Consider the following 25324-nt stretch of genomic DNA (forward strand, 5'->3'; position numbering starts at 1 on the left):
CTTGACAATCTATCTCACTTCCTGGAAGCCACATGATGGAAGGAGATGGAAGGAGATAACCACCTCCTCCTGTTCCTCTGACCTCTACACACATAAAACCTCATGCACACACCCACACAAATAAAATAACTGTCAAAATGAAAGGAAAAAAAAAATGACAAAAAATATGCTTGAATGACTCAAATTAACAAATCAAATAGCTTAACCCAAAGAGAATGTTCCATTCCACGGCACATGACACAAGCCTCTGAATTATGTTCCATAATGCATTCAGAAGTCATATAACGCTTCATGACTGTAACATATAAAGTAACAGTTTAGTAACCCTATATACTCACAACTATTCTGGTTCTTACCTGGAGCTCTGGGACAGAAAGCACAGACTCCTCAGAAGCTGATGACAGTTCATCTTCTTCATCTTGGGTGAGCTCATCAAACTCCTCCTCCTCTTCATCCTCAGGCCCATCTTTCTCTCCTCCAGGATCTGGTCCAGCTGGGGTCCCCACAGACTGACCGTCAGCATTGGCTGAGTCCTCAGGCTTCCCTGGAGGACTGCTAAGCACTGTCTCCTGCTCCATACAGGATGGAGTGCTTTTTGGCCATCCTTTGCTTGCATCTCCACTTGTGCTCCCCTCATCAGCTGAGTCTTGGGACACAGGAAGGGATTTAGCTGGTTGAGGCTCCTCCCTCTGCATGACTGCTTGTCTTCTCATCTCTCTGGAACTACTCAGCGTACCCTGATGGCAGCCACTGTCTAATTCCACAGAGCATTCTTCTTTCACTTTATCACCAAAGACCTGCTCAGGGAAGCTGCTGGGGATTTCTCCCACACAATCCTCAGCTTCCAACTTGACCATTTCTTCTAAATCTTTCGATGTGGAGTTCAGAGATTCTGGGAGATGCTGGGGAAACGGCCCCAAAGCTAGTCCATCCTCTTCTGTTTTCACACCTGTCCATCCAGAGGCACTGGATTCTGAGGAGGCCTCCTGGTTTTCTGTTTTCACAACTGTCCATCCACAGGCACTGCACTCTGAAGAGGCCGCCTGGCTTTCTGTTTTCACAACTGTCCAGCCACAGGCACTCGATTCTGAGGAGGCCTCCTGGCTTTCTGTTTTCACAACTGTCCATCCACAGGCACTGGATTCTGAGGACGTCTCCTGCTTTTCTGTTTTTACAACTGTCCATCCACAGGCACTGGATTCTGAGGAGGCCTCCTGGCTTTCTGTTTTCACAACTGTCCATACACAGGCACTGGATTCTGAGGAGGCCTCCTGGTTTTCTGTTTTCACAACTGTCCAGCCACAGGCACTGGATTCTGAGGAGGCTTCCTGGCGTTCTGATTTCACAACTGTCCATCCACAGGCACTGGATTCTGAGGAGGCCTCCTGGTTTTCTGTTTTCACAACTGTCCATCCACAGGCACTGGATTCTGAGGAAGCCTCCTGGTTTTCTGTTTTCACAACTGTCCATCCACAGGCACTGGATTCTGAGGAGGCCTCCTGGTTTTCTGTTTTCACAACTGTCCATCCACAGGCACTGGATTCTGAAGAGGCCTCCTGGTTTTCTGTTTTCACAACTGTCCATCCACAGGCACTGGATTCTGAGGAGGCCTCCTGGTTTTCTGTTTTCACAACTGTCCATCCACAGGGACTCGATTCTGAAGAGGCCTCCTGGTTTTCTGTTTTCACAACTGTCCATCCACAGGCACTCGATTCAGAGGAGGCCTCCTGGCTTTCTGTTTTCACAACTGTCCAGCCATAGGCACTGGATTCTGAGGAGGCCTCGTGGTTTTCTGTTTTCACAACTGTCCATCCACAGGCACTGGATTCTGAGGAGGCCTCCTGGTTTTCTGTTTTCACAACTGTCCATACACAGGCACTGGATTCTGAAGAGGCCTCCTGGCTTTCTGTTTTCACAATGGCCCATCCACAGGAACTCAATTCTGAGGATGTCTCTTGGCTTTCTGTACCTGAAGAGGGATGCCATGGCACAGGATCTTCTTTGGAGAAGACAGTAGCACAGAGAGAAGTCGGCTCCTGGGGTTTTAATGTGGAGTCTGGGTTCTGAAGAACACTCATCCCTTCAGTAACATCCAAGTTCACATGAGCGTTATCTTCAGGAATAGAGGGTACAGGAAGTGTCAGAGAATTTCCAGAAACAATTAAGGGTGGAATGGAGGAGGCCACCAGGGGTTGGTTTAACTGACAGGGGAACGGTGTAGGATTAACCAAGAGAGTGGTGATAGGAATGGTCTGGGGATTTGGGGCCACGGCTGCATTAACAGGCTGGATCACATTACACCCACTACCAAGGCTTACAACCTTCACTGTGGTGGCAGGGACAGCGAAGATGACGGGCGTCGGGTGGACAATGGGGGCAGGTTTCACACAGGGAGAAAGTTTGGCTCCTTTTCTTCTCATGGGCTTCGGCCTCAAGAATGGCTTTTGAAATTTTGAAGGAGCAAGTGAGGGTAGCATTATCTTGGGTGCAGAGGAAGAAGATAGTAGTGACTGAGACTCAGACAAGGAGAAGCTGGTCCTGGCTTCAGGACCAGAAGGCATAGCTGGCAGTGCTGCTGCAGGAGACTCAATACAATCTTCTCTGCTGACCCCCACTGGAGGGAAACCTTGAAGTGTCTGTAAGACAGGGGTTGGCTGGATAAGATGAGGAATCTGAACTACTATGTTGCCTGGAGGGACTTCAGATTGAATTGGCCAGGTTGCCATTTTCCCCAGGTTTAACGCAGGCTGAACACAGGGACTGGGTTGGATAAGCAGGGGCTTCTGGGCCAATGGTCGCTTCTGTCGCCAAGCCCTTCTGGAGAAACGCTTGGAACCCGGCTTCAATTTGAGAACGACACCCTTGGGCATCAGCAATGGGTATCGAGTTTCAGTCCCTAATTCAGGGCTGGCTTTCTCCAAGGGGTGATCTGTACTGGTCTCTGGGGCTGGGGTCACATTTTCTCCTTCTGCAGGACCTTCAGCTATGTTCCGAAGTTCATCCTGAATGGACTGTAGACTGGCCTACAGGAAACAAGAACACGGTGCTCTAGCACGTCGCAGAATTTAGGGGAAAGCAAAATTAGCTTTCTGGATTCTAAGGACTCGTGGAAGACAAAGATATGGTCCCAAGAAGGGCTTTTCCATGCCTCAGTGTTCAAGGAAAAGCATATTCATCTAAGTGTTTAAACTCTTCCCGAATTTACATTGGACAATTATCATTTAACTGCTAGGAACTTTCAAGGGACTCCTGCCTCACAAAGACACTGAAGGATGGCCAGACCTTCAACCAGAAGGGGAGCTGGTGTTCCTCCTTCTCTATGGGCGGCTTCCACTGATGTGGCTGGATCTCTTCACAGCACCTCACCAGAACTGGCAGCTGCTTGGTCTTCTTATAAAACTAGGCATGAAACACAAATCACAAGTCATATTCCTTCAGACTGGAATATGGGGTGGCTGATGGTTTCACACATACACACAAATGTGAATGCTGAATATTTCTGCATTTAAACAAAGTATATGTAATTAATGAAAATTTCACAAATATTCATTATATAAATGCAAATATCCATTCTGATTACCACTAAGTCTCTAAAAACTCCCAGTACTTGGGAGGCAGAGGCAGGTAGATCTCTGTGAGTTCCAGGCCATCCTAGTATACAAAGTAAGTTGCCAGACAGCTAAAACTGTTACACACAAAAAAAAGACTCTATCTGGATAAACAAAAATAAACAAACAAATAGACTCAAAACTATCTACCCCAATGTTCCTTTGGAGGGAAACTTGGAAGCTTAGATCAGAAAGAAAGGAAGGAAATGATCTTAGTAAACCATTCATTCTGCACAAAGAGCTCAACTCTCCTGTCACAAATGGCCTCACCCTCTTCTCAGACACAGAGCTTCACCCTCATCTCACACACAGAGGCTACTTGTAAGCAAGTAACAGGGTTAAGTGGAAAAGATACTGTAACTGAACACTATGATGAGGAGCTGTAATCCCAGGGGGAGAGGCAGAGGAAGAAGAAGAAGAAGGAGGAGAAGAAGGAGCAGGAGGAGGAGGAGGAGGAGAAGGAGGAGAAGGAGGAGGAGAAGGAGGAGTGAAAGAAACAGCTTCCATTTCCAAAGTAAATGGGCTAGAGGTGGTGGAACACACATTTAATCCCTGCACTTGGGAGGCAGAGGCAGAGGAATCTCAGTGAGTTCAAGGACAGTCTGCTCTACCCACCAAGCTCAAAGACAGCCAGAGTTACACCGAGCGAACCGGCTACCCAGAGCGATCCCATCTCAAAAAAACAACTGGTGAATGTTTGGAGCATATGTGCACCAAACAACATATGGTGCACATATGATCAGGCACACACAAATACACATATGAAATGACATCTTCAAAACACAGACAAACAAAAGAAAATTGAAGTCAATGTGTGGGTAAGGTGAGCTGAGGATGTGCTTTAGTCATTCCTCGACCTTTACCACTCAAGGAGGAAGGAAGAGAAGAAGGGAAGGAAGGAGGGGGACAGAGAAGTAGGGAAAGTAAGGGAGGAAGAGAGGAAGGGAGGGAGGGAGGGAGGGATTCATGACTGAGGGTAACAAATCAGATCTAAAGGCAAAGCCCCAAGAAGTCATTTGTAAACCTCCTATTTCAAGAGGTGACAAGCACACCACCTCCCAAAAAAATACATTACAAGGAAAAAGGATGAAACACTTTCATAAGAAAACCATCATAAAAATGTCACTCTTTCAACTACTTAACCTCTTTTTCTCTCTCACTTTTTAACTAGGATATGGTTATGGAGCTCTGGATATTCCCAAACTCACAGCAATTCTAGAGTCTCTGTCCCCTGGGTGCAGTGGCCAGTGCTACAACAGCACACCTAGCTTACCTCACTCCTGAAGTATAATCTGCATGACGCTGACGTAAATGTCTAAATGAAAAGCAGCACTAGAAGCTGGAGAGGTGGCTCACTGGTTAAGGCCAGGGCCTGCTCTTATAGAGGACCCCGGTTCAGTTGGAAGCACACATGCACCCATGTCAAGTGCCTAACACCTAACTACACATGACTGCAGGTTTAGGGGATCTGGGCCACTGCACACATTTGCACAAACCCACACACGACACATGCTTAATTAAAAAGCAAAACAAATCTTTAAAAACCAAAGAAGAAAGCAACACACTGGAGACAGTTTACAATGCAGTACTGGGAGAAGCATGGAGGACTTGTGGAATCCTTTGACATGAGTTATTTCATGAGAGAGGCTAGGTGAAGGTACTCCAGAGCAAATTAACGGATCACTGCCTTACAAAGGAAAGGGCAGACTAATCTAACACAGTGGGAGGAATTATCCTTTAAACCAGCCTTCTTTTGGAGGGACTTCCCTGCCTTCACTGACAGCTGAGAGGAGGAGGAGAAAGGGCTAGGTGCTCCTCTGCAGGAGGCACAGGGGAGCTTGAGCAAACGCAAACACTCACTTTAATCACGTTGTTAGGAGCTCTGTTCTGGTTGAGGTTCTTGATTCTCACCGTCAGCTGGTGAGCGGTCTTACAAGTTACAAGGTACTTGCTGATTAGAGGTTTAGGAAACTCAGTGCCTTCGAAGTGCTTCAGTCCTAAAGCTAACAGACTGAGAGAGAAGCAATGATACAACCTAACTTCACAGACCTTTCTTCAAAAGAGCTCTCCAAACTGCTCTTGCTTCACAAACACTTTCCACACCTTCAGATACTTACCGTGTACTCAGTATTTTAAGAACCAAACATGAAGGGCTCAGTGGCATCTGAGGGAACACCCTGGATTAATCCCAGAGCACTGTTAAAATAAAATTTCTTTAAAGTTCTTTGCATAAACATCCTTGGGGAAACCTTGTGATAAAAACACAGAAGAACAGAAACAGCCAGTGGCACACTCTCAACACCCAGGAAGCTGAAGCAGGAGATGCCATGTTCAAGATCAACCTGGGTTCATGGCAACCCTGTATCAAGAAAACAAGGGCTGAAATGTAACTCACTGGTTACAGTGCTTGCCTACCATATGGGAGGCCAAAGGACTGAACTCCAGTGCCCCATACTCTGGTTTCAAGGATAACATAATCAGGGCACTGGCCAGGCACAAAAGAGACTGGCCCCATTTCAAAAATAACAACAAAAACATGTCACAGAGTGAGCTGTTCCAGGCATGGTGACACACTCTTGCAATCTCAACCCTGTTCAGAGGCTGAGGCAGGAGCAGTGCTCTAAGCTGGAGGCTTACCGAGGCTATACAATAACACTTGGCATCACCCCTCCACCCGCCCCAAATAAAACAGCAAAACCACAGTACTCCCCTCAAACAAACAAAAAGAGAGACCCCAAAAAGGAAACCTGCTCTTAGAACTTAGAGGCAAGAAGGTTCAAAGTTCAAGGTCATCCTCAGTAACATGGTCTTTTCAAGTACAATATTGATACAGGAGGGCCTGCCTCAGAGAACAATAAATAATAACTCAAAGAATAAAATGACAATTTGAAGTCCTTGTCTTTTCTTTTGATTGTTGGTTTGTTTTACCAGACAGGGTTTCTCTGTGTAGCCCTGGATAACCTAAATCTTGAGCTATAGACCAGGCTGACCTGGAACTCATAGATCCACCTGCCTCTGCCTCCCAAGGTCTAGGATTAAAGGCACGGGCCACCACACACTAGCAAGTCCTTGTGCTTTCCAAAAAGCTAATTACAAAATTCCTTAAATTACGGAGCTCTATCAGAATCCCACGAGGGCTGAGGCAGTCCGTCACAGTGCCTAGCATACACAAAGCCCTGGGTTTAACACCCAGTGCCACATAAACCAGGCTAACGGCTCACACCTACATTTCTACCTCTCAGGAGGTAGGAGGAGGATCACAAACTAAAAGGCCAAAGGGTAAATCAAACAAGAACCACTGTCTTTGGGCAGGAGGACAATAGGTTAGAAACTTTCTGCTTTGGAGATTTGCTTTCAGTACTACTACAAGATTGGCTCTCCAAGAAACAAAAGATTAAACAATGCTTTGAAATGCTTCAAAAACCCGTGTGGCAGGGATGGACAGAGGGCTCAGCGCTTAGGAGCACAGCCTAGTCTTCCAGAGGACCCAGAGTCAGATAACAGCACCCACATGGGGACTCACAACAGTACAGAGCTCCAGTTCCAGGGGATCCAACACCCTCAGCTGGCCTCTGTGGGCATGTTAGGTACTTGGTGCACAGACAGACAAGCAGACAAATGAAATAAAAAAAAAAAGTTTTAACCACAAGTGTGGCATCCCCTGCAAAAGACACGGCTGAAACTGTCCATCTACAAGGCTTTTCTTTGATCTGAGTGTTTGTTATACACATCTGATTTCACCTATGCTTTCAAAAGGAACTGTCTCTGTCTTTGGCTAATGTATTCTTTCCATCCTCACAGTAAACTTACTTGTCCTCAGCCTTGGTGAAGACGATCTTATCCCGAGGATTATTGGCCTTCAGTGAACATATTGGAAGGAGTTCTGGATACATGAAGACCTTGTTTGTGGCCAGGATCCAAGCCACTTGCTTTGGCAAACAGGGAAATTCACTGGCTAGAAGAAAAAAAAAATCTGTGACAATATAATTCAAGGACAAAGAGCTTCACAAAAGCATATAAATCCTTTTACATTCAAGCAGAGATCTCCTCCTCTGACCTAAACCCTTCTCCTTTCCAGTTGTTCAACCTAACATATTCCTAACAGGAGAGAAATCAAGCTGATTCCCTTGTCCTTCCATGTGTGGAACACTTCATCCTCTAATGACAGGAACATAAGGCACCTAACAGTGCCTACAGGTACTGTTATCCCCAGACATCTTTTCAACCCTTCTTTCTGTAAACATTCTTTACAACACAAAGAACTTTCAGAAAGATTCTTGTTCCTCCAAGATAAAAATTATACTTTGTTTGTTCTGTTTTACAAATCTGGTATTCTAGATGACAGTGAGAAGAAACAGTGCAGAAAATTGCAACTGGGACTGATGACCTGAATTCAACTCCTGGGACCCACAGCTGTCCTGTCTATTATGGTACTATATCTCTCTATCCCCCCCCCCCAAACCCTGTGTGTGGTTGTGTAAATACATAAATATGATTTACAAACACACAGAAAGTATAAGTGACATTTCCACTTCAAATGAAATGTTGATTCCCGGTGTCAGGACCCAACTTAGAAATCAACATTAAACATTTGTAACACATGGTAGGTAGTACTTTACCACTGAGCTGCATTTCTAGACATAACAATCTGATCTTAATGAATCCGGGTAAGAATTTAAACAAGGGACAGGGAGATGGCTCACTGGGTAAAAACACTACCTGCACTGTGTAGTGGTGGCCAAAACATTTAATCCCAGCACTGGGAGGCAGAGGCAGACAGATCTCTGTGAATTTTAAGCCAGCCTGGTATACAGAGTGAGTTTGAGGACAGACTCTAAAGTGACACAGAAAACCCTTCCTGGAAAAACTCCAACCCTAAGAATTGTACATAAAAAATTATGAAAGAATCTCATCTCTCGCTGTGTCTCCTACCAGTCTTCTTGGCGGTTTTCTGAGGACTGCAGTCAACACTGACATGTGTGAAGTCTTCAATGAGCTGCATAGCTCCCATCCAGTTACAGGGTTGGAACAAAGTCTGAAAGTTGGGGTTGAACTGTTGGTGAAGGGCGATGGAGTTCTCTGCAAAGGTTCCCAGCTCTTTCTGACAAGAAAGGACACAAAGGTCTGAGAGGATTCCAGAAAACTAATACCACAGCCCTCAGTCTCTGAAGGGGTCAGGGCTCTTGCCGGTATAGGACTAGAGGCAGTAAAAATCTCTCTTAACTGATATGGTTCCACTATGACTTCTCTGTCTTTGTCCTCAGCCATTCAGGGACTAGACCTACATTCATTTGTCATACTTTTCTTTGAAGTCTGGCACTGAGCATTCCGCAGTCTTGCAGATGCATGCTATCTAGAAGCAGGACTCAGCAGAAGAGCTGCTGAGAAGTATGCTCAAAGCCCCGGATTTGAACCTCAGCACGGGGGAAGGAAAAGGGAGATTACAGGCACACACACACACTTGTTTTGTTTTGTTTTGTTTTGTTTTTTGAGTCTCACTCTGTAGCCCAGCACAGCCTTGAACTCATGATCCTCCATTCTCATTCACCAAAGTACTAGAAATAAAGGGAACTACCACCCCTTCCTCCTGTTTTTAGAGAAATATTTTCTGAGGCTTGGTAGTGGTGGCACACGCCTTAAATCCAACACTCAGGAGGAAGAGACCGGAGGATCTCTATGAGTTCCAGGACAGATTCAAAAGCTACACAGAGAAACCCTGTTTTCAAAACAAAACAAAACAAAACCAGAAAAATCTGGAGAGATGGCTCAACAGTTTAAAAAGCTTATTGCTCTTGTGAGGACCCAGACTCAGTTCCCAATATCCATATGATGGCTTACAGCCATCCATAACTCTAGTTCCAGGGGATGAGACACCCTCTTCTGTCCTCCACAACCACCAAACACACTGCCCACATACATAGAGGCAAGCAAAACACACATAGACATAAATCTAATTTTTAAAAGTTTTCTGAGTAGCCGGGTGATGGTGGCGCATGCCTTTAATCCCACCAGCACTCGGGAGGCGAGGCAGGCGGATCTCTGTGAGTTCCAGACCAGCCTGATCTACAAGAGCTAGTTCCAGGAAGGCCTCCAAAGCCACAGAGAAGGGGGTTGGAGAGATGGCTCAGAGGTTAAGAGCACAGACTGCTCTTCCAGAGGTCCTGAATTCAATTCCCAGCAACCACATGGTGGCTCACAACCATCCCTTATGAGATCTGGTGCTCTCTTCTGGTGTGCAGATATACATGGAAGAGTGTTGTATACATAATGAATAAATAAAATCTAAAACAAAAAAAAAAAAGAAAAAAGAAAAAACCACAGAGAAACCCTGTCTCAAAAAAACAAAAAAAAATTTTCTGAGTAATGCATCAAATGAAAACTTTCTCGTCATCATCTGAATACAGTAACAAGTAAACAGACTCTTTACCACAAAGCAGCTGGGCATATTAGCAAACACATCATGGAACCACAAAAGCGCTTTCTCCAGGGTGCACATATCCTAGAGAGCCCCTCCCAGGAGAGTTTTCCTTACCTCCCTTCACAGATCTACTATTAACTCTTCAAGAAAGAAAAGTGGGGAGGGGTGAAAGAGGGAATGGGAATGAGGGAAGACCCATTAAAGTCCATAAATCTTTCAAAACACTTAAAATAACATAAGCAGAATTAATTCTATACTAAACATTAAAGCTGAGCATAATAAACAGATCACAAACTCAACATCCTTAATAGAGTGCTTGCCTAACATGCAGGAAGCCCTGGGTTACATCCACAGCACCCCATAAACCGGGCATTGTAGTGTACGTCTGCAGTGTACTGGGGCTCTTGTCAGGTAGAGGAAGGACGATCAGAAGTACAAGGTCAACTACATAGTGACTCTGAGGCCAGCTTGGACTACATGAGACCCTCTCTCAAAACAGGAAAGACAAAAAGGATCCCAAGATGAGGAGGATGTGGTGAAGATGACATTGAAAATATTTCCCGAGACTCAGGGTTCTACCAAGAACAAGAAAACAGGGGAAGCCACAGGACAAGCAGGTACAGTGACCAAACACATCCAGTAGAGAAGATGAAATATAGATTATAATCAGTGAATAACATTAACAGTGAGAAACCACTTGTCAAGCCAATGTCAAACTTAAGTCTTCGGAGTTACGGATGCATGGAATCTTACCAGAAATACTCTGGTGGTGCTGGCCTCGGAGCTCAGATTGGGGTTGGAGGTGGTGAGAAGGTAGACTTGTGTCAAGAGCTGAACATGCTGGGAAGGAAAGAAAACTGACATGTTAAAATGTTGCTGTTTCAGAAACACAGATCTTACCAAGAGCTCTGCAGATGTATCAAACATATCTTGCTTCTCAGAGGGACTAGAGCAAAGCAGGATCTTGGCATGAGTTTCTGAGATATGTTCCTTTGAACAAGACCACAAACTCAGACAAACTTGAACCTCAAACTAGAGAGACTAAGACTGAAAGAGAAAAACTAATCCTGACCGTTCCCCAAGTTTGAATGCATTACCTAGAACTCTGAATTCCCAGATCCTGCACTTTATCAGGTCTTTATTTGCTTTCCTGCCTGAGCCACAGGCCAGGAACATGCTGTTCTCTCAAGGTTTTAGTGGACTGGAGGTCCTGTGGCCCGTGGTTTCAATGCAAAGCAGGACAGCCATCTCTGACTTTGCAATACTCTCACTTTGGCTTCCGTGTTCAGCTGGGAGATGATACAATTACAAGACAAAGAGAAGACTCTTGCCTGCTGCATCTGCTGCTGAAGCCTGCTCCTCTGTGCTGGGTCTAGAATCAGGGTCTGATGGACTATCTCCTTCTGAGGTTTAAGCCTCTCCACTTCAGGCTGGGATTTGCATGCAGATTTTTTCATTTTCAGATGTTCAAGCAGCTCTTTCACTGTCCGATTTCGTTCATTTAGCCAGCTGGCCAATGGTTCCCCAAACCTATTTCCAACAAGGAAAAAATGTGTATATTTCCTAGTTCAGAACACATCAAATTTCTGTAACAACATATTAACCAAGCAAGAGAGAGACCATGCCTCACACTTTCTTCTTTCCACTTTGGTCACCAGTGGAAGCCACTTTCATAGGGGTGTGGCCACTAACACAAATACACTGGCAAGGCTAGATGCCATTACATTGTAAAGATGGAAAAAACACAAGAGTCTGTATCCTGTATGTTATTGTTTTGTCTTTGAATTTTTTGGCTAAGAGACACTGGATTATAGAAAATGCTGGATTAAACCAACCTATATATTTTTAAAACATCAAAACTTAGAAATTAAAGTCAAAAGATACGTTACTTGAAGAGAGATTATGCTTTTGTTTCTATAGGAAATGAGCAGCTATGGATTCATTCCAGATTAAGGAAAATCAAGTTTGATTGAGGAAGACCCCCTTAACATCCTGGCTACAAACATTAAGAATAAAAAAATAAAGCTAAAAGAACTAAAAGACATATGAGGTATATTTTCATGCTCAAATACATTAAAAAGAAATTATCTTTGGCTAATTTATCTACAATGTACATTCTATACTTGTATTAATGCAGACAAGTATTTTATCTTTAACAGTTTATGTATTTTCAGAGCAAGAGTATTTTCAGACTATACACTAATAAAAATGGATGGTCCAGGAAATCCAGTATCCAGAACAGTTTCCAGACTGCTGACTGAGATGATCCAGCCTCACATAATACTACAGCCAAAACTTAGCAGTTATCCTAAATATTCTCAGGGTCCCCCCGAAGAGTGCCAGTGTCCACAATCAGCAACAGGAAGTAGTATAGAAAACTACACTCACGTTCCAAGAAATTAGTTAGGGATATTTGTTATCATTTAAGTAGGGCTGGTTACAAGTTGTTATTGGTAATATTAAAGAAAAAAGTTAACAAAGGTGTTAGATTTAAGGATCTCTTTCTGAAGAGAAATGGGGGGATAAAGACATAATAGGATAAAGGGTAGATTATTAAATCTACTTTAATTCAAAAAACAACTATTAAATATTTTACATTGCTATGGGTTTTGATTTGTTGATACAAATTTAAAGTTAAATTTGTTGGCTGAGCATTGGTGGCACACGCCTTTAATCCCAACACTTGGGAGGCAGAGGCAGGAGGATCTCTGTGAGTTTGAGGCCAGGCTGGTCTCCAGAAAGACTGCCAGGATAGGCTCCATAGCTACACAGAGAAACACTGTCTCGAAAAACCAAAACCAAAAAAAAAAAAAAAAAAAAAACAACAACAATAAAGTTAAATTTGTTATAATGGATGTGGATTTCTACTCTTGCTTAAGGTATTGTGTTTATGCAACTCACTTAAGGGCAGGGGTGGCATGGTGAGTTTGAGGCTAGACTGGTCTACAAAGCAAGCTCCAGGTCAGCTAGGACTACACAGAGAAACCCTGTCTCAAAAACAAAACAAAAAAAATGTAATGGATAATTAAGAAATACAGATTGTCATCTATAATAGACAAACTTATGTCCGACATGTTTTCAGGGTCATACAGAGATATGTTTCAGATAGACGGGTATTCCGCAGACACTTTGATGACCAATGTGGCATTTATTAAGTTTAAAAACTTAATGCTATTCCTGGCAGCATCAATTTACTTGGAAGAAAATGATGGGCATCTAGAAACTCCATATGGAATTTACTTTCTTTGGGACAAAAGTTCACATACTGTCCAAATTGGATCAGCAGGACACAAGAAAGGCAAGTGCTGAACTTTGCCAAGACAAGGCAGGAGACAGTTCTTCAAAATTTCCCGCTTCACAAGAAAGTCTGTCAGATATCCTAACTGGATGCCCCAACATTGCAGAGGAACCTGGAGTGACTGTCCAGGCAGCTTGGTAGCTCTGCCATTAGGTAATACTTCACCTTCCTGGGGTCTTTGATGGAATTGAAGACTAGATAGCTATAAGTATAGATTTCCTTAATTATTTATAAAAAGTTAAATCAGATATAATACTTTAGAGCCACAAAGATAAATAGATAATAGAATATTTTCTCTAATTTTGCCAAATACAAATACATTAGATATTATAAACAAAATTCCTACTCGACAAAATTTTGTTGTATATAATCTTACTGTGTTAAAGTTAAAATATTCCTGGGCTGGAGAGATGGCTCAGAGGATAAGAGCACTGCCTGCTCTTCAAGAGGTCCTGAGTTCAATTCCCATGGTGGCTCACAATCATCTGCAATGAGATCTGTGCCCTCTCTGACCTGCATGCATACATGTAGGCAGAACACTGTATACATAATAAATAAATAAATCTTTAAAAAAATTTAAAACATTCCTACTTATTTAAATAAAAAGGGGAAAACTAGGTGGAATATTCCTTTACACTGTGTGAACATATATCACTGTAATTGGTTTAATTAACAAGCTCACTGGCCAATAGCTGAACAGGATACAGTTAGGTGGGAAAGCCAGCCTGAGGATGATAGGATGCGGAAGGGAAGAGTCAGAGGATGTTAGTTGGATAACATCTAGACACCACAGTGGAGGATGCTCCTGTGGCTGGCCTTGTGAAGCTCTGTACCTCTCCAGCACCACTAGCATGGAAAGGCTGCTCTCAGTGCCAGCGTTGATGTTTCTCCCTTCCCAAACAGACACAGCTTTTTCTATAACTGTGCTGTCCCATAACAAGGAGACCATTTTTGTTTGTTGGCTTGTTAACTAACTCACATCCAGGACTCCTCACCCTAAACAAAAAAGAGGCTGAGGAAGATTAAAAGTAATTTTTTAAAGAACAAACAAACAAGCCGGGGCGGTATGGGGCACGCCTTTAATCCCAGCACTCCGGAGGCAGAGGCAGGAGGATCACTGTGAGTTGGAGTCTAGTCTGGTCTACAAGAGCTAGTTCCAGGACAGCCTCCAAAGCCACAGGGAAATCCTATCTCAAAAAACCAAAAAAAAAAAAAAAAAAAAAAAAAAAAAGGAACAAACAAAAAAGCCAAAAATATCAAGCCTCTTCATAAACACAGTATCCCTTCATGCTACATCTCAGCCAGCATAGCATACCGCAGGGTTTGAGGGGTGTTGAAGTTAGGCCGAGACTCTGATACACGCTCCTCTTCCTCTGGGCCATCTTCTTCCATATTGGAGAATCCCATTTCATCTTGGAACTGTGGGCAGAAGAAAAGGAGGGTTTTCTTGAGAAAATGGTCCCTTTGTAAGCCACACTAGCGGTAATAAGTATCAGTAAAACTAGAGAATTCAAAAACTTTAGTAATGTTGGGTTTCAAAAGAGACCCTCTGCGGGAGTTGGCTCAGGAGTTAAGAACACTTGTTCTATCAAGCCAGGCACTAGTGGCACACGCCTTTAATCCCAGCACTGGGGAGGTAGAGGCAGGCAGATCTCTATGAGTTCGAGGCCAGACTGGTCTAGAGAGCCAAGTGCCAGGATAGGCTCCAAAGCTACATACACAGAGAAACCCAGACTCGACAAACAAAAACAAACAAACAAAAAACACTTGTTCTTACATAGGACCCAGATTCAATTCCCAGCACCAACATGACAGCACAAACCACCTGTAACTCCAGTCCAGGGAATCCAATGCCTTCTTCTGACCATCATAGGCATCAGGCATGAGGTGTACAGACATGAAGGGAAACACTGATTCACATAGGAATATTTCCCACTGTTCTCAAAATGAAGAGTTGTAAAGAGATGTACCCAGTCACAAAGGGTACATCTACAAACACTCCTGCACCTAAGCCTCATGAACACTATGGAAGAGAAGGCAGAGAGACTGTGAGAGCCAGAGGAACAGGGAGTGTGGCAACAAGGCAATGTCTCCTAGGAATGTCACAAGTTGCACCAATAAAGTCTCACCAAAATGAGTGACTAAACATGAGCTGCACAAGGACAACAGACATGCTAGCATGGACAGGGGAAAACCCATGAGATCTCAACCCTACACAAAGAACCACAGACAATTAAGGATTGCTGGGACTAGGAGAAATAGTCTTGCCCAGAGAAGAGAACACCAATTGGTTATTTAATACCACATGGCCAGCCTTAAAAACATACCCACAAGTAATATTACAAAGACAGAATAGGTTGTACTTATGTATTTAGGAACATACATAAATACATACATACATACATACCCACATAACAACAACTAATGAAAACAGAAGACATGAATTTGCAAGAGAACAAAGAGGGGTCTTTGGGAAGGTTTAAAGAGAGGAAAGAAAGAGTGATATGAAGTAAATTTTATTATAATCTCAAAAAATTAAAAAATTAAAATAAAATGGGTAAAGGACAGAGCTTACTAAGGAATTTCACAAAGCTACTCACTCAAAATCATTACTCACAGTTTCAAATAGCTCTTCCATCAGCCCATTCACTTCTTTTTCTGTGAAAAGGCAAAGAAGGATGTTAGTGGAACTAAATTACATTTTGCAGTAAGGAAGACATCTATGGAGATGATGTATGTTTCTCCCAAGGCATCTGAACAAATGCTCATATCCGTTCTTCAAGCAGTAACTCAAAGACAGTTATGAAGCACCAACCGTGCTTCAATTCCTGTTCAAGATGCTTGGGATACATAAAAGAACAAAAGACAAAAGTGTTGCTATCTGTCTCTGGGCTCCAAGACTCCACTGTGTACTGGCAGGGGGTAACAGAGGATAGGATGTCAAAAAGCCTTGAATAGTCATGAGCAAACACCAACTAGGAAGTCTTTGTTGGGGGCAACTTGTTTATTAGTGTATTAGCCTAGTTTATGTACAGCTTGATGACAGAGGAATAAGTGAATTGCACCTAATTTGATACATGCCTAGGATAGAGGCCAGGTAGGCCTTATCAGTTCAAGTTCTACAGGGTGGGAACAAGGCACAAGACACATCACTTACTTAATCAACTGACAGGCTGTCAGCAAAGTAACATGTTAGCACAAGCTTTCTAGCAGTGAGGAAGACCTGCTGGCTTTTAAAATGACATGATCTTTTGTCCCTATGAAGTAGATACAGGTTTTTCAACCCTAGTTGGGAATGAACACCTGGTTTCTACCATAAATCTGAGAGACATAGGGGTGAGGCACACTCCACCAACTTGTTTGATTCTACAATTCCACACAGGACTCTTAGTTTCATTAAGTTTAAATTCAGGCAGAATTGTTCAATGTTCAATGATTTTATAATACATGTAGAGTTATAATCCCAATTCTCAGGAAGTTAATATAACATAGCTGTTCAGAGGCCAAGACCATAATGGCTACATAAGTCAACAGCAAACTATGGCTACACTATGAGATTCTGTCTCAAAAGCAAAACAAGGGCTGGAGAGATGGCTCAGAGGTTAAGAGTGCCAACTGCTCTTCCAGAGGTCCTGAGTTCAATTCCCAGCAACCACATGGTGGCTCACAACCATCCATTATGAGATTATGCACACCTCTTCTGGTGTGCATATATACACAGAAGCAGAATGTTGTATGCATAATAAGTAAATCAACTTTTTTAAAAAAAAAAAAAAAGCAAAACAAGATGGACAGAAATGGACTTGGAGAGCTGGCTGTTAAAACAAATGCATTAAAAGTTTCCCATTTTTCCTGAGAACCCGCCATACTGATTTCCAAAGTATCTGTACAAGTTTACACTCCCATCAGCAGTAGCGGAGTGTTCCCCTTTCTCCACATCCGCTCCAACATAAACTGTCATTGGTGTTTTTTATTTTAGCCATTCTGACAGGTGTAAGATGGTATCTCAGAGTTGTTTTGATTTGCATTTACCTGATGGCTAAGGATGCTGACCAATTTCTTAAGGGCCTTTCAGCCATTTGAGATTCTTCTTTTGTTGAATTCTCTATTTAATTCTATACCCCACTTTTTAATTGTATTATTTGGTGTTTTGGTGACTAGATTCTTGAATTCTTTCTATATTTTGGAAATCAGCCCTCTGTCAGATGTGGGGTTGGTGAAGATCTATTCCCATTCTGTAGGCTGCCATTTTGTCATGTTGACAGTGTCCTTTGCCTTACAGAAGCTTCTCAGTTTCAAGAGGTCCCATTTATTAATTGTCAATCTCAGTGTCTGTGCTAATGGTGTTATATTCAGGAATTCTGAACCAATTCATTCAAGGATACTTCCCATTTGCAATGGATTTATGTTGAGGTCTTTGATCCATTTGGGGTTAAATTTTGTGCATGGAGATAGATATGGATCTATCTGCAGTCTTCTTCATGTCAGCATGCAGTTATAGACTGGGGAAACAGCATGGAACCCAACCAGGCCACCTGAATGTGGGTGTCAGTTTGAAGGGCTGGGCAGACTATGGGCCTCTGGCAGTGGAACCAGTATTTATCCCTAATGCATTAATGGGCTTTGGGAGCCCATTCCCTATAGAGGGATACTCTCTCAGCCTTGATACCTAGGGAAGGGCCTAGGTCCTGGCCCAAATTATGTGACAAACTTTGGTGGTCCCCAATGGAAGGCCTGACCCTCCCTGGGGAGTAGAATGAGGTGGCATGGGGGATTGGTGGGGGCTATGGGAGAATAGGAAGGAGAGGGAACTGGAATTGCTTTGTAAAATAAGACTGTTGTTAATTTAAATAAAAATTTACTTTAAAAAAAAGTTTCCCGCTAGGCATTGGTGGCTCACACCTTTAATCCCAGCACTCGGGAGGCAGAGGCAGGTGGATCTCTGTGAGTTCGAGACCAGCCTGGTCTACAAGAGCTAGTTCCAGGACAGCCTCCAAAGCATCAGAGAAACCCTGTCTCGAAAAAACAATAACAAAAAAAGTTTCCCATTTTTAAGTGTGTAAAGATAACAGCCACCAAGCATAAATATATGAGTTTGATCCCTGGGACCAACATGGTAGAAAGAGAACTGACTTCCCCGAGCTGACCCCTGCCTCTCCAGCTGGTAGATCTCTTCTGTTTGCAACAGGCCTTTCCTATTCTGTCCCCTTTCACTGAAAATCTCTTAATCCTGCTTCGGTAGCTAAAGTGGCTCATCTTCCGAATCCTTTTCTTTTTTTATATATAGAGAGATTTTATTTATTTATTATGTATACAACATTCTGCTTCCATACACATCTGCACACCAGAAGAAGGCACCAGATTTCATTACAGATGGTTGTGAGCCACCATGTGGTTTCTGGGAATTGAACTCAGGACCTCAGGAAGAGTAGTCGGTGCTCTTAACCTCTGAGCCATCTCTCCAGCCCTTCCGAATCCTTTTCTAAGATTTCTAAAGAAGGACAACCTCTTTCAACAAACTGGCATTCCTCAAGCAACCTACACTGCACCTATCACTTTCTATCCCCTTATTACTCATTGCCTGCAAGGCCTCTGGCCATGTCCACATCCATTTTGGCATTCAACGTATAATACAGCCTTGCCAAATAATAAATGCCAAAATAGGACTATAAGCTGTACAAGTAAATAGCAACTTTCTACATATACACTAAATTTAAACAATTACAGAAATAAACTTAATTGTCTATATTTGAATTAGCCATCAGCTTGCAAAAGGTCTACAGAGTAAACAAAGACATATGGAAAAGACAATAGTGAACCAACTAACTTACTAGTGATTCTCACTGCCCGGTCAGTACGGAAATCCTCTGTGTCTGGTTCATCGAGATCTTCCAGGAAGTTATATTCTGGATCATCATCATCATCTGCTTCATCTAGGGGAAATATTTTAGACAGTTTCTCAAACTCTACCTTTTCCCCCCAAACAGGGTCTCTCCCTCTGTGTGTATGTATGTGCCTGCCTCTCTCTTCCCTTGGCTTTTTGGGACAGTCTCACTGTGTATCTCTAGTTGACCCAGGCCTCACTAAGTAGACCAGACTGCCCTCAAGCCCACAGATCTGCCTGCTTCTGCTTCCTAGGTTGGAAGATTATGGGCTTGCACCACTGTATCACCATGCCCAGACCTCAGCTTTGAACCTTTACCTGTAGAAACAAAAAATTAAAGAACCTTCCAATAAGCATACATATTCTTTTTTTATTTCATTGAACTAGTTTGTGTACAGGTGTGTGAAAGCCTTGGCATGTGTGGTTGTTTGAAAGAGAGTGGCACTCACGGACTCATGTTTTGAATGTTTGCTTCCCAGTTGATGCAACTGTTTTGGACAAAGATGAGGAGCTGTGGCCTCATTGGAGCCAGTGTGTCACTGGGGGTAAGCTTTAAGGTTTCAAAAGTTCACCCCAGGCCCAGTCTCTCTACCTCCAATTTTCAAATAAGATATAAGCTCTCAGCTACTAATTCCGTGCAATGACTGCCTGATTACTACCATTCTCTACTATGATGGTCATGGACTCACCATCTACAACTGTAAACAAGATCCCAACTAAATACTTTCTTTTGAAAGTTGCCTTTGTCATGATGTCTCTTCAGAGCAGTAGAACGCTGATTAAGAGAGCTTGCATGTGGGGCTCAGAGAACATCTTGTAGAAGGTAAATCTCTTCTACCACCATGTGAGTCCCAGGATGGAACTGGGGTTATTGTGCTTGGCAGCAATCACCTTTACACAGAGCCATCTCATCTCAATGACCTTGGCTTTTTTCTTTCTGTTCTTTGAGACAGAGTCATATTAAGTTACCCAAGCCAGCCTCAAAGTTACTGTGTAGCCCTGGCTAGCCTCAAGGTTAGGATCCTCCTACATAGCCTCCCAAGTGTTAAGATTGCAGGCATTTGTCAGGAATGCCACACCTTCCCTGACTTTTAGGTTAACATTTTTCCCCCAATACTTTGTATCACTTTCCATAGCTGACTTGTTGTCCTACTGGCTTTCTCCTCTGAGCCAGGCTCCTTCTCTCCTCCAAACAACCTTCAATGTTGAATCTAAGAGAATCAGAGCTCACACAAAAGTGATGCCAGAACTTGGGATCACACGCCTTTAACCCAGGCACTAGGGAGGTGGAGACAGGAGTGATATGGCTGGGCAGAGAGAGGAGACAGGAGTTCAGAGCAGATGGATTCAGTCTAAGGAGGCAGTCTGAACACAAGATCTCCCCCTTAGCTGAGTATTGGGAGCGGTAAGAACTCCAGTGGCTGACCTCTCTGCTTCTGATTCTTCAGCTTTCACACCATGATAGCTGACTGCAAGTTTTTCTTATTAAAACCAATTAGAATATGTGCTACAAATATGTTATGTGTGGGGGTACCAACATAGCATGGCACATACACGTCAAGATCTGTGGACAATCTACAGAAGAGATGGTTCTCTCCTTCCACCATGTGTGTTCTGGAGATGGCACACAGGTAGCCAGGACTGCAACAAGCACCTTTACCCTGAGTCATCTCAATGGCCCCAAACAGACATTCTTATGTAAAGGCTATTTGTACAATGATATTATAGTGGAAAAAGGAAGAAGACAAATTTCCAACTTTAAGGGAAGGACGCTGTGTTAGGTACCCAAGGCAGGCTCCCAAATTGTGCTTCTGATGGCAATATTTTAGGGTGGATGGCCCCAGGTCCTACCTGTGTTTGGTGTTGCTAGGAAACAGAAACCTAAGCACTTCTCAGTAGCTCTTAATCAGCACTGAACACTCCGCCCGGCTGTGACTGCCAGCACGTCCTCTGTCTGACTGAGCCCGGGCTGTTCAAGGGGCTGAGCTGTGTCCCCTCCCACGTCTAAACACAAGAAGCTTTGACTCTGCCCTACTCTCCATTAACAGAAAATGGCTGTAGTCAGTGGTTTCTTGTGGAGCCGACTCAAACCTGTAACTGACATCTGGGGCTGAGGAAGCAGTTCAGTGCCACAGCATTTTCTTAACAAGTACAAAGTCCTGGGGTTTGATTCCAACTGCACACAAACTCGTAAGACATCAATATAGATATTTATGATACAAATAAAATTCCTGTTTTGGGGGGTCATGTTTTGGGGGGTTGTGGAATTTGGGTTTTTTGGTTTTTTTTTTTTTTTTAAGTTTTTCCACACAGGGTTTCTCAGTGTAGCCTTCGCTATCCTGTAATTTGCTCTGCAGACCAGCCTGGCCTCAAACTCAAAGAGACCTGTCTGTTTCTGCCCCCCAAGTGCAGGGACTAAAAGTGTGAAACACCACCGCCCAGCTCCAGGTGCCTACCTTATCACTCATATATAACTTATTCAATGCCTATACAAGGAAAGTACAAAAATAATGTAAAATAATGTACAATATGAGTAACAGGGTTGCAGTGAGGTATGCTCAAGGACTTGTCTATTTCTTTTGTTTAGCTCCTTCTATTCCTAGTCTTACTCATTTACTGATTCTACATTATCAAAACATTTATCTGATCAATACTCTTACCCCACTTATTGTAATATATCGTATGGATATGTGCATACTTCACCCACATTGCTATGTAAGATGCTACAACCCCAGGACAGTATGCTGAAAGAGACACAGAATCTATGTGCCACACACCAAGAAGATATGCACATAGATTAATCTAATCTGAGTGGTTCCCCTGGATTTTTCAAATAATTAGTTTACAGGGGAAAGTTCTTCTGATATTCTGAGAAAGCAAGAAGAAATTAAGGATTTCTAGTCATGCCAAAAATACAAGAATGAAAGTTAATGACAAAAGAAATAAAGTAGAGAAGAAATGGAGAGGACTAACACTAATAGAAAAGAGAGGCCTGACACTGCCTTGGCTCCACTGCATTTGCAGACTGAATTCCTACTGTCCCAGATCTGTGGCAGCTGACCTCAACAAGAGTTTCAATTCCTCCAGTATTCTTCCAGAAAACAGTGAAACTGTATATACAGTCTTATATTTACAGAAATGTGCTTGCTGTACAAGCATGGAGAAGAGAATATGGCATGGAGGTACAAATGTAATCCCAGGGCCACACAGCAGAGACCAGACCATACTACTCAGTGACTAATGCCCTCTACAAACCTGCGGACACACACAAATTGTGTACTTATGTGCCATGAAAGAATCCTTGCCATAAAAAATCTAAATATGAATTAAATGAATGCTAAAACGTTTGAGACAATGACAAATATTTGGTATTCTACAACAGTTCCACTCCTCTCGCATCAAGCCCAGGTCATAACCTCTATTCTTCTCTCGCCATTAGCTGATCATAAGAAATTCTCAAAACAAAAAAAAACACACACACAAAAAAAAGCCAGGCATTGGTGGCACACGCCTTTAATCCCAGCACTCGGGAGGCAGAAGCAGGCGAATCTCTGAGTTCGAGGCCAGCCTGGTCTACAGAACTAGTACCAGGATAGGCTCCCAAAGCTACACAGAGAAACCCTGTCTCGAAAAAACCAAAAAAAAAAAAAAGGAAAAGAAATTCTCCAATTTATCTTAGTCATAGGAACCTCCTTGAGGTCTTGGGTCATACACTCGGAAAGTTATGTTGTACAAAAAAGTCACCAACCTTAAAAGACAAACCTGGTTGGTTTTCCACACCACTCTTTCCCAATCATGCTAAACAACACTCTCCATAAAACCAAATGATATGGTGCCTGAGTGTTTCCATATGGCTGAACACTTAAGATCCCTGGAAGACAAATGCTCAAGGACACATTCCCCTTTATCTCCTATGCATCTCTTCATCTACACGTCTGTAATTCCTTCACACTAAACCATAGACAACATCCTCTGAGTTCTAGTTCAAATCAAACTAATTCTCAAATGCAAGCAAGGGTCAGATGTATAGGTGGGGCAGCCTGATGCTTGAGACTGGCACCTAATGCAGGAGAAGACATGGGAACTGACCCCTCAAAACCTATACGTCATTTCTAAGTAGACAAGCTCAGGAATTAAACGGGATCAAGGATCAAGGAAACCTAACTAGCTATCACTACTACAGAATGGTTTGCTTGCTCATAGAGAAATCCTCACTTCTTCTTGTTATTTTAAGTTTTTAACAATATTATTTAGTAGTATGTGTGTGATAAAAACACATATACAGACATTCACACACAGACACAGATACAGACACACACATACACACACACACACACACACACACACACACACACACACACACACACACACACACTCACATAGGACAATTTAATGGATCCAGTTGTCTCCTCCCCCATGTGGGTTCTGGAGATTGCACTCAGTTTGGTGGGAGATTCCTTAACCTGCTGAATCTACCAGGTGATGTCATAGAAATCCTCTATGTTGATTCTGATGTGCAAAAAGGAAAATCAGAAACTTTCTTTTCTATCATGATTATTTTTTTTTGTTTTTATTCTTTGTTCCTTTGATTTTGGGGGCTAGAAATGAAACCCACCTGCTTCCTTAGTGCTAAGTACATTTGCTCCCAATGACCTCTATAAGTTCAGTCTCCACAATCTCTTCCTTTGGTTTGAGACAAGTGCCACTATGTTCCCCAAGATAGCCTCATGTCTTACAGCACTACCCTGTCTCAACTTCCCAAATAGCTAAAATGACAAGACTGACCTAACATGCTTAGTCAAGAACCCACTATTAAAGTTTCCAAATTGTACTAATATTTCCCACACAAAAGAGTAGAACTGAGCAACGGATAACTGCAAACAAAATCACTCACCCTCGTTCTCCACGTCATCATTTAGGAGGCCCCCTAGCCACAACTTCCAGTCCTCATTGTTAGCTGTAGTTGGGTTATACATGTCCACGGTGATATCTGGAGCCTGAAGCTCTAGTTGGCCCAGAGGAACATCTTTCAGGGGCATCTTAGACCGAGTTCTGAATGCAATCAGACTATCCTCCATGGGCTGGCCAAAGGAGAAAGAAAAAGCATCCAGTATGTGAAAATAATGCTTCCAAATTCTCCAAACTCCACCCTCTGCAACACACCCTACTTAAAAACCAATTCCTCTCCTCAAGACAGGATAGGTTTCCTGTCTTTCCAGCTGGGTATGGTGGCCCACGCCCTTAATTACAGCATTTGGGAGGCAGATACAGGCAGATCTCTGTGAATTCACACCCAGGCTGGTCTACATACTGAATTCCAAGACATCCAGGCTTGTACAGCGAGACCCTGCCTCAATAAACAAAAACAAACAAACAAAGCTACGATGATGGAGATTTACTTTCTTCTGAGTCTAGTTTTAAATTCTTGTAGGTTTTGGTTGTCTGAATATTTTTCTTTAATAAATATTTAAGTTTCTCTACAGGGGAGAGTGTCAACACAGTTCCCCACTACCACAATTATGCACTCAAGTTTTCCAGCTTTGGGGAAATCTCAGGAGTCAGCACATCTGACATGCAATGGATAAGCCTTGCCCTGGGCTAAACACCTTTGTGATCATGGCTTATCCCCTGCCAGCTAAGTATGCTATTCTTTCCTAGCAACCACATGGTGGCTCACAACCATCTACAGTGGCATCTGATGCCCTCTTCTGGCATAAAATTATACATGCAGACAGCGCATTCATGAATAAAAGAACTTGAAAAATATTAATTTCTTTTTGTTTTATGAGTGTTATTACCTGCAAGTATATATGCACACCACATGTGTGCAATGCCCACAGAAGAGGGAGCTGGATACCTAGAACTGGTTACAGATGTGTAAGCCACAATGTGGGTGTTGGGAACCAAATTGGGTCCTCTACATGAGCAGCCAGCACTCTTTAACTACTGAGCCATCTCCCCACCACAGTCAACAATTTTAAATTAAATATTTCAAAAACATTTACAAGAGCTTTGAAATATATATTTTATATACCATAATATTCACAATTATAAAGAATATAAATCAGTACAGAATATCAATTGTAAATTTTTCTTTTAAATCCCTGTAATTCTCT

At 42.8% G+C, this 25324-nt stretch overlaps 1 protein-coding gene and 1 non-coding gene across 18 annotated transcripts in view; both read right to left on the reverse strand.

The window, feature by feature from the left end:
- The window catches only part of LOC100764952 (GON-4-like protein), a 46621-nt gene that overhangs the window by 9399 nt on the left and 11898 nt on the right, over positions 1 to 25324 (reverse strand). For all 17 annotated transcript variants that reach the window (XR_004771596.1, XM_035450509.1, XM_027393165.2 and 14 more), the window contains 11 exons: positions 24103 to 24289; positions 19156 to 19257; positions 15942 to 15982; positions 14640 to 14743; positions 11358 to 11556; positions 10780 to 10866; positions 8541 to 8709; positions 7419 to 7563; positions 5469 to 5619; positions 3283 to 3399; positions 357 to 3023 (listed from right to left, as the gene is read on the reverse strand). Coding sequence is in view for 16 of the 17 variants with exons in the window: in XM_035450509.1 (XP_035306400.1) it covers positions 357 to 3023; positions 3283 to 3399; positions 5469 to 5619; positions 7419 to 7563; positions 8541 to 8709; positions 10780 to 10866; positions 11358 to 11556; positions 14640 to 14743; positions 15942 to 15982; positions 19156 to 19257; positions 24103 to 24289 (3969 nt within the window). In the remaining variant the exon portion in view is untranslated. The remainder of the gene's footprint in view (positions 1 to 356; positions 3024 to 3282; positions 3400 to 5468; positions 5620 to 7418; positions 7564 to 8540; positions 8710 to 10779; positions 10867 to 11357; positions 11557 to 14639; positions 14744 to 15941; positions 15983 to 19155; positions 19258 to 24102; positions 24290 to 25324) is intronic.
- LOC113833149 lies at positions 24689 to 24851 on the reverse strand. Its single transcript, XR_003480702.1, has one exon. It is a non-coding gene; the product is annotated as a U1 spliceosomal RNA (small nuclear RNA).

The sequence above is a fragment of the Cricetulus griseus genome (assembly GCF_003668045.3).
Source record: "Cricetulus griseus strain 17A/GY chromosome 1 unlocalized genomic scaffold, alternate assembly CriGri-PICRH-1.0 chr1_0, whole genome shotgun sequence".
NCBI lineage: Eukaryota > Metazoa > Chordata > Mammalia > Rodentia > Cricetidae > Cricetulus > Cricetulus griseus.